The 12,148-nt window shown below is 47.3% G+C and overlaps 1 protein-coding gene across 3 annotated transcripts in view; it reads right to left on the bottom strand.

Moving 5' to 3' along the window:
* The window catches only part of ENOPH1 (enolase-phosphatase 1), a 31,788-nt gene that overhangs the window by 1,609 nt on the left and 18,031 nt on the right, over window positions 1–12,148 (bottom strand). For all 3 annotated transcript variants that reach the window (XM_059152065.1, XM_059152139.1, XM_059152222.1), the window contains 4 exons: window positions 11,674–11,775; window positions 10,104–10,306; window positions 7,030–7,162; window positions 4,937–5,060 (listed from right to left, as the gene is read on the bottom strand). In XM_059152065.1, coding sequence (XP_059008048.1) covers window positions 4,937–5,060; window positions 7,030–7,162; window positions 10,104–10,306; window positions 11,674–11,775 — 562 coding nt within the window. The remainder of the gene's footprint in view (window positions 1–4,936; window positions 5,061–7,029; window positions 7,163–10,103; window positions 10,307–11,673; window positions 11,776–12,148) is intronic.

Raw genomic sequence — 12,148 nt, forward strand, 5'->3', positions numbered from 1 at the left:
CATCAGGAGCCCAAATATGTCCTACCCCCAGACCCGCCTGCTCATCATTTTTTGCCTGGCAAATTTCTACTCTTGAAAATTCAGCTCAACGATCTTACCTTCAAGAACCACTGCGCCACGTGTCTTAGAACAACCCACGTGCTCCTCTAAGGCTTCGTGTTTGGCTCTACCAACATTGTATGAATTGGCACGTTATTACCTGTTGTCTCTCTTCGCATTAGACTATGAGCACCTTATGATCAGTGACTGCATGGTGCGTAAAGGAAAAACAGGACAAGTCAAAGGAGACTAGGTAAGCTAGGTACAGCAGGGGAGATCTCTAATACACCTTGGGTCATACTCCTCTCTCCATTCTGCTTCCATGTGGAAGAGAACAGCAACACCTGGTATTGTTTGACACCTACTATGGGCCAGGTACCCTTTTCGGAACAGATATGTGTGAACAAAACAAAGCTCCTGCCCTCAGGAAGCTCCCATTCTCATTTAAATCTCCACAACAACCCTGAGGTAGTTAGTATTACTACCCCCATGCTAGCTAGAGGCAAGCCAGTGAGTGGCAGAGCTGAGGTCTGAAAGTCTGTGCTCTAGAACACAGGACAGCAAATCATAACCTGCCACGAGCTTTTGTAAATAAAGTTTTATTAGAACAGTCAGGGCCATTCATTTGTATATTTTGTATGGCTGCTTTTCCACTAAGAGGACAGGGTTTAAGAGTTGTGACAGAGACCGGAGGGCCTGCAAAGCCTAAAAAACACCATCTGGCACTTCACAGAACCACCTGTCAACTTCTGCTCCATAGCAATACTATTCCAAATGTGACCCACGGACCTGAGGTGCGGGAATCGCCTGAAAGCTTGTTAAGAAACACAGCATCTCTGGGGCTCCTGGAGAGGGGGTGCTCAGTTGGGTAAGCATCCAACTCTTGATTTCTGTTCGGGTCATGATCTCAGGGTCATGGCATTGAGCTGGGCATCAGTCTCCACATTCAGCGGTGGGGGGCGGCTGGGGATTCTCTCTCCCTCTGCCCCTCCCCCACTCGCTCATTCCCTCTCTGAATAAATAAAATCTTTTTTAAAAATTTTAAAAAAGGGGCGCCTGGGTGGCTCAGTGGCTTAAGCCTTTGCCTTCAGCTCAGGTCATGATCTCAGGGTCCTGGGATCGAGCCCCGCATTGAGCCCTCTGCTCAGCAGGGAGCCTGCTTCCCCCTCTCTCTGCCTGCCTCTCTGCCTGCTTGTGATCTCTCTGTCAAATAAATAAAAAATCTTTTAAAAAATTAAAAAAAAAAAAAAAAGCAGAATCTCAACTCCCCAATATGGAACACTGAATTAGAATCTGCAATTTAACACATGACTTCTCAGCACAGAAGGTAAGTTCTGATCAGAAGTTTTGAGGAAACAAAACTGCCAAGAGAGGAGGCATTCTGGGCAGACAAAATACACGTATAAATATTGGAAGAATGGAGCGAGTGAGTGTGGGAGACAGGACGTTGGGTCAAATGCAGCATATTTGAATAGAGCGAAACCGGCAAAGAACACGCTGTGTGGAGTTCCGATCTGGTGTAGTAAGAAACCTCAGTGGCTTCCTGACCTTTGGAAAACAGTCGCACCATCCACATGGGGTAAAGGGCAGCCATGCCAAGAGAGATTAGAAGTTCCCAGAGAAAGGAAGTGGGGCAGAGCTCTCTTCCACCTACCAACCTCAAGTGTCTAGCTTCCCGTCCTGTGAAAGGCTGTCACCTTCCCAGAGCAAACAAAGTGCTAAACCATCCCCTCTTCATGAGGAAATCCCTTCCTCCGAGCAAACTGTGCAGGCGCTATTCTTCTCATCCCTAGTCCCCAGCCGACCGCCGCAAACACAGCTTTCCCTTGACTAGCAACCCATGATCCCAACTGCGAGCCATAGCGGTCCACATGGGACCCGACACTCGCTAGTGGCCACGGCACATTCAGCCTCTTACCGAGACCATCCCTGGGCAACTGTCCCTAAGCATCTATTTGCCCTACTGGCATGATATTGACTTAAAACCCTGGGCCTCCCTCCTTTCCTCCGAGAGGAAAATGTCTTTCGGGTCTCTCTTTCATACTTGGATGTTACTTGGGGTATCAACTTAGTCTTCCATTCTGCCTTGGCAACGGAGCCTGGGCATGTGGCACCCAACAGAGGATCGGAAGTGACAGGAAAGAACAAGGCCAGCAGCCAGCTGCCTGCTCCCATCCGAGCTACACACGAGCCCCGTTCTGGCCCTACTGCCTTAGATGGGTGTGGAGCCGGCAGAGGAGGAAGGACGAGAACAGAGCCTCCGTGCAGAGACCTTGGAGAAAGCCAGTTTTGTTTCAAGACCAATTTGGGGATCATCTCTATTTGCTAAAGTTAAGAATAGTTTCTGGGACTGCAGCCCAAGGGAAAAGAGGAGGATATTACGATTATAGATGTACCATGATAAGAACTAGGGAACATGTGGCTCAAGACAAGAATATGAAGAACCTGTACATGACCTTACTAGAGAAGGGACTGTAATTATTAACGGTAGCCAAAAGGTGAGGAATGGGGAGAAGACCTGGGGATCACAACACGTTCAGTGCCAGAATACTCGGGATAGGCTGACACGCCAGGAGCACCAGCCACAGAGCAGTTCTCTAACTCCAAGCCTGCGTAAACTTCTCTTCCAGGGTGCTAGGAAATTCAACAGACGGCAAACCACGGATCTGCATCTCCAGTAGCCCCTTCCATATGGATGATGATAAAAAAGCAATTCACAGATTAAAGCAGCTAGCCTCAGCAGAGCAAGGCCTAGCTCCTTTCCATAAGGAAGAAAACACAGTAAAAGGTCTTCTAATTATCCTTCGTCACGGGGACTGCTGTGCTTCACACCCCGAACCTCTCTAAAGCAATCCCCTCACCCCACCTCTCTAAGTCCCCAAAAGCCATTCACAAGGGAGGGTATACCATAGCTTTGAATTGGCAAAAGTTTCTGTAGAGGAATAAGACAGGCAAATATTAACCGGGCAGGGTAGGGGCCCAGTGAAATAGCTTTGCCAAGGCTGACTCTTGGCCTTGGTACATCTATGTGGCCTAGCTACCTAGTTACACAGGGAACCCTGAAGCAGCGTGTCCATGCGTCCTTCTGTCTGTTCCTCTCCTTCAGTGCAGCCCGAAAGTAAATATAAAGTTCTTCCGGAGGCAGAAAACTGAGACAAGTCTTGTAGAAACCCTTGGACTCTGGACCCAAGCCAGGACATGTAAGACACGCAATCTGCTGAGTTTTCAAAACTCAAGAAAACAAGTGGCGTGATCTGGTACCATCTACCTGGATCAAAGCTTTCAGTCTACACTGACCAAGGCCTGAAATTTAACACTCACTGAATGTCTACTGTATGCCAAGTAAAATTAAGACTTTTTTTCTCCAGAAAACATTATCATCACTTTTTGAAGGCATTACATCATCTCTATGCTGGTTAAAAATTTTTTTAAAAAAACCACTTAGCAACTTAGTACTTGCTTATTCGCCTCTAACTCTTGCCCGACACAGCAGACCAAAAGGTCAAAGGTCAGCAGCACAGCAAGATCCCAGTTCAGACACTCCACCTCTGGTAAGGTATGTCCGTCAGCAGCTTGGATTTGCCTTTGGGCCCTATCTCTGAAAGTCCCGGTGGGTAGGGGCGACTCTAGTTCCACACAGGAAGGACCAGGGAGAGGGAGACAGCCTACAGGCTCCGGAGGGGGGCCAGGAGTCACATGGAGCCAACCAGGCAAGAGCGCACCGAGCCCTCAGTCTCTTTGCCTAAGCGCCCTTCACCAGCCGGCGGACCCAGACGTCGTGTGTCACAGCAGCTGCGCGGCCCACCAAGTCCTGCTCTGGGGCAGACGGAAGCGGCCACGCACAAGCCCACTAGCAGGAGGAACACAAACATAAAGGAGGGCCCTCAAATACCAGCGTGATTATGAACGCACCACAAACAGGCCCCGGGAGATGCATGAACTCCGAGGGCCATGAGCGAGCCGTCCGCAGCCGGAGCCGGTGGGGGTGTGGGAAAGCCGCACCAGCAGACGCCTTCCGAGGAGAAGCGGTGCAGTCCTCCACCAGCACCCACTACCTCTTCGCCTGCTGCTGCCGGCTTCCTCCTGATTTCCTGCTGGAATCCTCTAGAGCGTGTACATTCTCACACAAGAGCTGGAGTGGCTGTTTTACATCCAGTCAAAAGTGCTCTTGAACTCACTTAAATTACCAACAGAGTCGAGCATAGGCTGCCACCCGCATTCAGTCCTTACAGCAACAGTGCGTGAGCCACCGCACCATATGTGACAAAGAGGGCCCCGCCGGGGCAACAGGTCTGCCTTTCAGCAGTGAATCAAGCGCAACCAGAGGCTCCGAGCACGAGGGTGTCTGGGGACTGAGATCACCTGAGGGAAGGCAGAGAGGAGGCTCGTGCTCACAGAGGGGCCATGCTCGTCAACCAGAACAAAGAGGAAAAGGGAATTCTCCCTCCCTGTAGCTTTTTGCTTCTTTTTTGGCTTTTAGCCTCCATCACTGCTGTTAGATACACGTGCTCAGGTCCACGGCAACTTTATGTCGCTGTCTAACCACGCACCTACCCTCACACCCTTGCCTGCAAGCTCCTACCAGGGACACCCCTGAAACTGTCCTTCGTTGTTCTGCCAGCCCGTCTGTGTGTTCGTGTGTACGGAGGATAGGTGGGGGGCCGTGGACAGAGTGACAGCGAGAAGATCTAGTCTTTCCAGTGCCACCTGCCCACACACAAACGCCAGGATGGGAAAATGGAGAGAAACATGGATCGGCTGGTCCACGGCTTCTTTTTATAAGCCCGTTCCATTTTTCAAGGCTCCCCACAAACCTCCTTCACAGAGGCCGCATGTGTGCAGGGCAAGGTTCGGCGCCCACCCGCGAGTATACAACAGAAGGGGTGGGATTACTCACCCAGGGTGACGTCTGTCAGAAACAGGATGTTGTTGGTGGCGCACCCAATGCTGCTTGCAATCTTTCGGTAACTCTCACTCTCCACTTTGTGTCCGATCTTGGTATCAAAGTGCCCGTCAACAAGCTGTACACAGGGCGAGGAAAGATCGACGTTACAAATACACTTGCGACCTGACCCTTTGTCTCTCCTCGTCTGCTCTGAAATACACAACAATCACAGTGACTTCGTCCCCTCAATAAATAATCCCTGAAAGTCTGCTTAAAAGAGAACTTTACGCAGGCTATCTATAGAAAATAAAGGAAGATTTTACAGAAATAAACATTTGGAAGAAAACTACCAATTCAATGTATATACAATCATGCTACAATTTACTTGGTTTTCTTTGATTCGCGTTAATTTTATCTTCAAAATCTTTTAAAATATACATGCTTGACTTTGTATCCTTAAAACCCTATTTGCACCCAAATTATTTACTGGACTAGGTGTCACTCCTGATTATAGGTCCCGAATATTGTTCTTTTGACCCCAAGAAGAACAGATTTCTCTAACCTGCCTCATTAGTAAACTGCTACTTAACTTTCTTTCTCTGCTGCTGACCTTTGAGATTTTGGTCTATTGGGTCAGGCAAGAGTTAGAGGTATGTAAGTAAATTTTTTTTAGGATTATTTATTATTTGAGGGGCACCTGGGTGGCTCAGGTCATGATCTCGGGGTCCTGGGATCAAGCCCCACATCAGGCTCCCTGCTTGGCCGGGAGCCTGCTTTCCCCTCTCTCTCTGCCTGCCTCTCTGCCTACTTGTGATCTCTGTCAAATAAATAAATAAAATCTTTTTTAAAAAAAGGTTATTTATTATATTTATTATTTGAGAGAGAGACAGCATGAGCAGAAGAGGAACAAAAGGAGAGGGAGAAGCAGACTCCCTGCTGAGCAGGGAGCCTGATGTGGGACTCAATCCCAAGACCCTGAGATCATGACCTGAGCTGAAGGCAGACGCTTAACCGACTAAGCCCTCCAGGTACCCCCACAAGTACATTTTTATCATTGAATTCAGTAACTATTGTGTATTATCTACTATCACCTTACTGTCCTATCAGAGAGAACAAGAGTTGTTTACATCTGTATTCAGGAGATACACGTATCTGTATACCAATACAGGGTTTTAAAGGGTTTTATTCTTGATTTAATATTTAACCTAAACTAAGATAAAACACAAGGAAGTACTAAAATGAGAAAAGGACACCTCCGAAGCCAAAGTGTTCTTTCTCTGTGCCTGGCAGAGGCTCAAGAAACATTTATTTAAAAGACAGCTGCTGAGTGACCTAGTGCACATCACTAAGTTCAGCCTGTATTCAGTCAGTCAGCATTTCTTCTTCAAATCCTAAATGCCTTCCCTTTCCCAGTGCCCGCCCTGTCCTCCAGAGGGCCCAGGGATGGTGGGGACAGAGGAGCCGGAGTTTTCTCATCTACAGGAAAGGTAACAGGTGTCCTTAACACTCCACACTCAGTCCTCTCACAGGAGAATGCGGTTTCTGCTAAAATAAAATCTGCTCTCTCTCCAAAGTGCCAGGAACAAATGAGCCACCCTGCACACCGCTTCATTAAAGTACATGCACGTGTCTGGAGGGGGTACGTGCCGCTGCCGTACCGCTCACCGGCTCCTTGAAACAACCAAAAGAAGTGGCCTATGAGTTTCGTCCGAGTTGACAATTTTCTAATGTCGGCAAGACAACTGATTTACAAGCCAGCTCATGCCTTACTGGCTGTATTACATATACATATACATATTCCTGGCCCCTCCATTCCCAGACTTGCCAGTGCAGATTTGCTAGGAAGCGTGGCCCAGGGATCTACACTTTCAACAAACTCCCCTGGTGCTCATTCTTCACCTCGGATGCCAAGACTGGCACAACAGAAACATTCTGCCCTTCCCTCGAATCCACTCCCCAGTGTTCCCACTTCTCTTCACCACCTGCTTGGCATATATACACGCAATGATCTGGACACTGACTTGGCTTATAATCGTGGATACTCCTTTAAGATTCATTATTACATGCTTTGATAGTGTCAGAAAAACAGTAATCAGGTAACCTACCTCAAGAATGTCTCCCTCTGTAGAATGCCCAAATAGTAGCTTCTGGGCTTCTACACTCCCTGAGGAATAGATATACACCTTCATTCCAGCCTCTCTCCATTTCCGGACTGCTGGAACTACATCTTCGAAGAACCTAGAGGAAAGACCATCAAGTTCAAATGCAGGAACATGGTATCTAGCCTGATGAAAGCCAATCAAAATAGCTGTAACAAGTTTCTTTTATTTGAGCCCAAAGGGTCGCCATGAGAAGCACCTCCAGGAGACTGCAAACTCCTGCCAACCTACCAAGTCGCTGGGGTTCCAAGACCACAGCAGATTAGAAGCAACAACGTAGGTGCACAGAATAGTCTTTGACAGGCGGCCACACTAATAATAGTAAAAGTGATTACAAATAAAGGATGAAATAAAATGCTTTGTTAAATTCCCAAAGAACTCAAAAAGGTAAATAACAATTATGTAATCTTCGATGAAATTCATGACAAGAAGAGGCTATTATGTCCAGTGTGCCTTCAGAAAGCATGGAAATGCCTTTAAAAAGATTTGCTCCCAAACAATTACAAGGAAAACATTTGAGAGTTCAAAGCTATTCATATGTAACCAGCTATAAAATGGAACTCTTTTCTTGAGAACTAAGAAAACCTAAACTTATAAAATATAGGAAAAAATGACATAACAAATCAGTTAAGAGACCCGCACCATGTCACGTAAGCTAATTGGCAGTGTCTAACTTTTCTGATTCCTGACATGAGTCCTGCTTCCTGGTTCTACAACTTCTTCCATACTCGGTGGTGGAATTATCACAGAAATAAGGTAGAAAGAGAAGCACAAGAACTTGGAACATGCAACCAGTCATCTTTAGCAGATTAACTGGAAAATATCAGGAAGTCTCCTACTGGATCCAACAGCTTACTAGAGGGCATGGACTGAAGGAAGGAGCTCAACTAGTTTGAAACCAGCACCCATGACCGTGGGTTATTCTGTGCATTACGCTGCAATCACAGAGACAGGAGTTTTCCACATTGAATTTGCAGATTGTTATTGCTCCAAGTCAGGGCTTAGAGGTCTAAGGTAACTTGTTTCAAGTCCTTGGTTTCATAATTAAGGAAACTTAATTATGACTAGCTCAAGCATCCTCTCTCAACTCCATCATTTAGTGTCTTACACACTGAACTAACGGGTATTCCCAGACGACTGGCCTATCCTGAAATCCTAACGTGTCCTTTAAAAAGTGGGAGCCCCCCGGGGCGCCTGGCTGGCTCAGTCGGTAGGAGTCAAGCATCTGACTGCAGTTTGGGTCATGACTTCGGGGTCCCGGGATTGAGCACTGGGGTCAGGATCCTCGCTCAGCGGGTCATCTGCTTCTCTCTCCCTTTGCCCTGCATGTGCTCTCTCTCAAAGAAATAAATAGAAATCTTCAAAAAATATATTAAAAAGTAGAAGAAAACCCTTGTGAAATACACAGAGGAAGGGCAAATCGTTTGACAAGAAAAAAAAATATAGCAGCAACTCGAAGTAGTCTTGGGTCTTCTGCTGTGCATCAGGCAATGGCCTAAAATCCTTAGTGGCAGTGTCACATCAAGAATTTCTTTCAGGCACCTGGGTGGCTCAGTGGGTTAAAGCCTCTGCCTTAGGCTCAGGTCACGATCCCGGATTCCTGGGATCCAGCCCCACATCAGGCTCTCTGCTCAGTGGGAAGCCTGCTTCCTCCTCTGCCTCTCTGCCTACTTGTGATCTCTGTCTGTCAAATAAATAAATAAAATCTTTTAAAAAAAATTAATTTCTTTTTGGGCACCTGTGTGGCTCAGTCATTAAGCATCTGCCTTTGGCTCAGGTCATGATCCCAGAGTCCTAGAATCGAGTCCCACAACAGGCTCCCTGTTCAGCAGGGAGCCTGCTTCTCCCTCTCCCACTTCCCCTGCTTGTGCTCCCTCTCTCACTGTGTCTCTCTCTCTGTGTCAAATAAATAAATCTTTTTAAAAAGGGGGATTTCTTTTTTTTTTTTAATTATGTTATGTTAGTCACCACACAGTACATTAGTTTTTTTGTGGTAAGAGTTTCTTAGCAGGCGCTGTCTGGTTCAGTCAACAGAGCAGGGGCTCTTGATCTCAGGGTTGTAAATTTGAGCCCCATGTTGGGTGTAGAGATTACTTAAAAATAAAATCTTAAAAAAAAGAAAAAGAAAGAAAGAATTCCTCAGCAATACAGGACTCCGAGTCTCCTTGGACAGGATGGCATTCGGGAACACCACAGCCCAGACTCAGGGGTGTGTGGAAGCTGCTCCCCAACACAGGACAGAGTGGCACTGCTGACAATTTGAATGACCCCAAGATGACATATAAATCCTTGACAGCATCGTTCCTTCTCCGGTAGTGCAGAAAGCAGGAAACCCGACGGCCCTGAGAACCAGCCCGACGGCACTGTCTGTTGAAGATCAAATGTGACCGAGCTCAGACACCTTTTCCTGGGAGCTGTTTTAAACTGGGATCCAAGGGTGCCTGGGTGGCTCAGTGGCTTAAGCCTCTGCCTACAGCTCAGATCATGATGTCAGGGTCCTGGGATCGAGCCCCAAGTTGGACTCTCTGCTCAGCGGGGAGCCTGCTTCCCCTTCTCTCTCTGCCTGCCTCTCTGCCTACTTGTGATCCCTCTCTGTCAAGCAAATAAATAAAATCTTTAAAAATAAATAAATAAATAAATATATAAACTGGAATCCAAGTCCTCAACCACCATCCCACAAAGCCAGGCATGCTAACATGGGGAGCTTAGCTAGGTGGAATGCTTTATCCCCGCCTTGGAAAAAACAAAACAAACACTTGTTTTGTTCAAATAAAAAGAGGGTTAGGCGCCTGGGCAGCTCCATCCGTTAAGCATCTGCCCTGCTCAGTGGGGAGCCCGCTTCCCCCTCTCCCTCTGCCCACCCCCCCCCATTCTCTTTAATAAATAAAGTCTTAAAAAAATAAAAAGAAGGTTGACTTTATCTATCTGACTAATCACACAACTAACACCGGGCAGAGGACCATGTACATGTCTCGGGCTTCCGGGCTGGCCAAGTGCGTGGAGCCGCGCCCAGCACGTACTCGGCCTTGACGCGCCCGGCTGCGAAGGCCGCCCTCCACATGTGGCCCTGCAGCTGCTTCAGCGCCGTGGTCTTGCGGTCCAGGGCCATCTGCCAGCACACGTTGTCCACCACGGCCTGGATCGTCCGCTGGGGGTCGTCTCCTCCGCTGCCAGACCAGGCCGGAATGGGAACAGCCCCATCCAGGTGCGAATCCTCTTCCGCCTTGAAGTCATAAACAACATGAAGTTTGTTTCTTACTTACTGTAAAAAAGATCACTTAAAATGAGGCCTGAAAACCTAGCGGACCCGCTTTCTCCAGCTATCGCTGGCACCTACATTGCTACAAATTAAAGTACCTTACACTTTGGGGGCTGACAGGAATGATCCTAAAGGAAAGTGGATTAGAATGAATAAATTTGTATCCATGTTGTACGGGAGAGAGACAGCATAAAACGGTAAAATGATATCGTGAGACTCGGCGTGTTGATTCACTTACGGGATCAACAAACCAGGACATCGGTTAAATCCGACCATTTTCTCTGCACGATAATGAGTCAAGGGAAGAAACAAAGAAAATGTCCGTGAAATTCACTTGTGCCCGGGATTCAATACAAAGAAGCTAGGGAAGCAGTCTGGGGTTGGTTCTTTTTCAGTATCTTGCAGTTTTCCTCCTCTTGCCCAAGGTATCTAGCAGGTACTTAGAACAATGATGCTTTGACAAAGCATATGTCCAGGTTCTAAAGACCAACGATGTGTATACTATAACAGGGACTGAATATGTAATTTCGATAACAAGAACTAAGACAAAAGAAAGCTTAAGGGAGGGGAGTGTTTCAGACGAACCCGGAGTTACCTAGAACATTTAAGAAACCCAAATACCCAATGGCCCCGAGGGTATTATTTCCAATCCCAACTCCCAACTATTAAAACATTTCCAGAACATTCTACATTGTCTGACACAGAACACGACTAGAAAATAACTGTCAGAGTTCACCCGGCACAGTGTGTAAGATCTTTGCCACTGAAGCAGTTTGAAGGAGAGAGTGAGCAGGAGCTCTACAGCACGGAATGCAGAAAGGAAAACCGACTGTAAGCTGGCCAGAGAACAGAGCAGAACAGCACAGGAGATGAAGGCTGGGCCTGGTGGGAGCGGGATGCGAGGTGTGCAGGGCTGTGTGGAGGCGAGGGCCCAGGAGGGCTATGCAGGAGGCAGGAGAGACTAGAGGCTCCCTGGGAGACGGTACTGAGAAACGTGGCAAGATGGCAAAAAACCTCTTGCACACGACCAGAAAAAGCTTACTTTTAAAAATCCATGACATTTTTAAATAATCAATTAATTTTTAAAAAATGACAGCTTTATGCAATTGAAATGGCTCCAAAGAGAGGCAACTGTGGAGACAGTAACTGCCACGATTTGGCCATTTAATGACGTGCTTTGAGTCCCTAAGCAGGCAAGCCACCACACCACTCACGCCCTCAGAAGCCGGGGCGCTCGTTTCCAGTGCGTTCGGAGCACATGTGAGTCTCCGGGCATCCTCAAGTCTCAGACACCTGGGAATGTGGAAGCAATGGAAGAGCGATGTCCCAACCTGTTTCCTCAAAAGACTGACGTCCTGCTGGCACTCCTCTTCTTCCCAGTGTGTCTGCAGATACTCTCTAACATTTTCTTTGATGTAAGGAAATAAAATGTCCTGGATAAACAAGTTAAAAAATAAGAATTAGCTTTAGTCATCTGCACGAGAGCAAGTTCTTCCAACAACCTCACCTCTGCTAACCGTGGCAAGTAAGCCCCTGAAGCTTACATGGCAAACGTGAAAATTTCTGCTGGAGAAACAAAGACCAAGAAACAAATGAACTAAGTCAAGAGTCAGCCAACCATGGCCCATGGGCCAAAGCCAGTCTACTTCCTCCTTCTGTAGATGAAGAATTTTGTTTTGCTTTTGTGTCTTAAGTAAGCTCTATGCCCAGTGTGGGGTTTGAACGCCCAGCCTGGAGATCAAGAGTCACATGCTCCACCGACTGAGCCAGCCAGGTGCCCCCGGAAATGAAGTGTTACTAGAAATG

The sequence above is a fragment of the Mustela lutreola genome, chromosome 1, assembly GCF_030435805.1.
Source record: "Mustela lutreola isolate mMusLut2 chromosome 1, mMusLut2.pri, whole genome shotgun sequence".
NCBI classification, from domain to species: Eukaryota; Metazoa; Chordata; class Mammalia; order Carnivora; family Mustelidae; genus Mustela; species Mustela lutreola.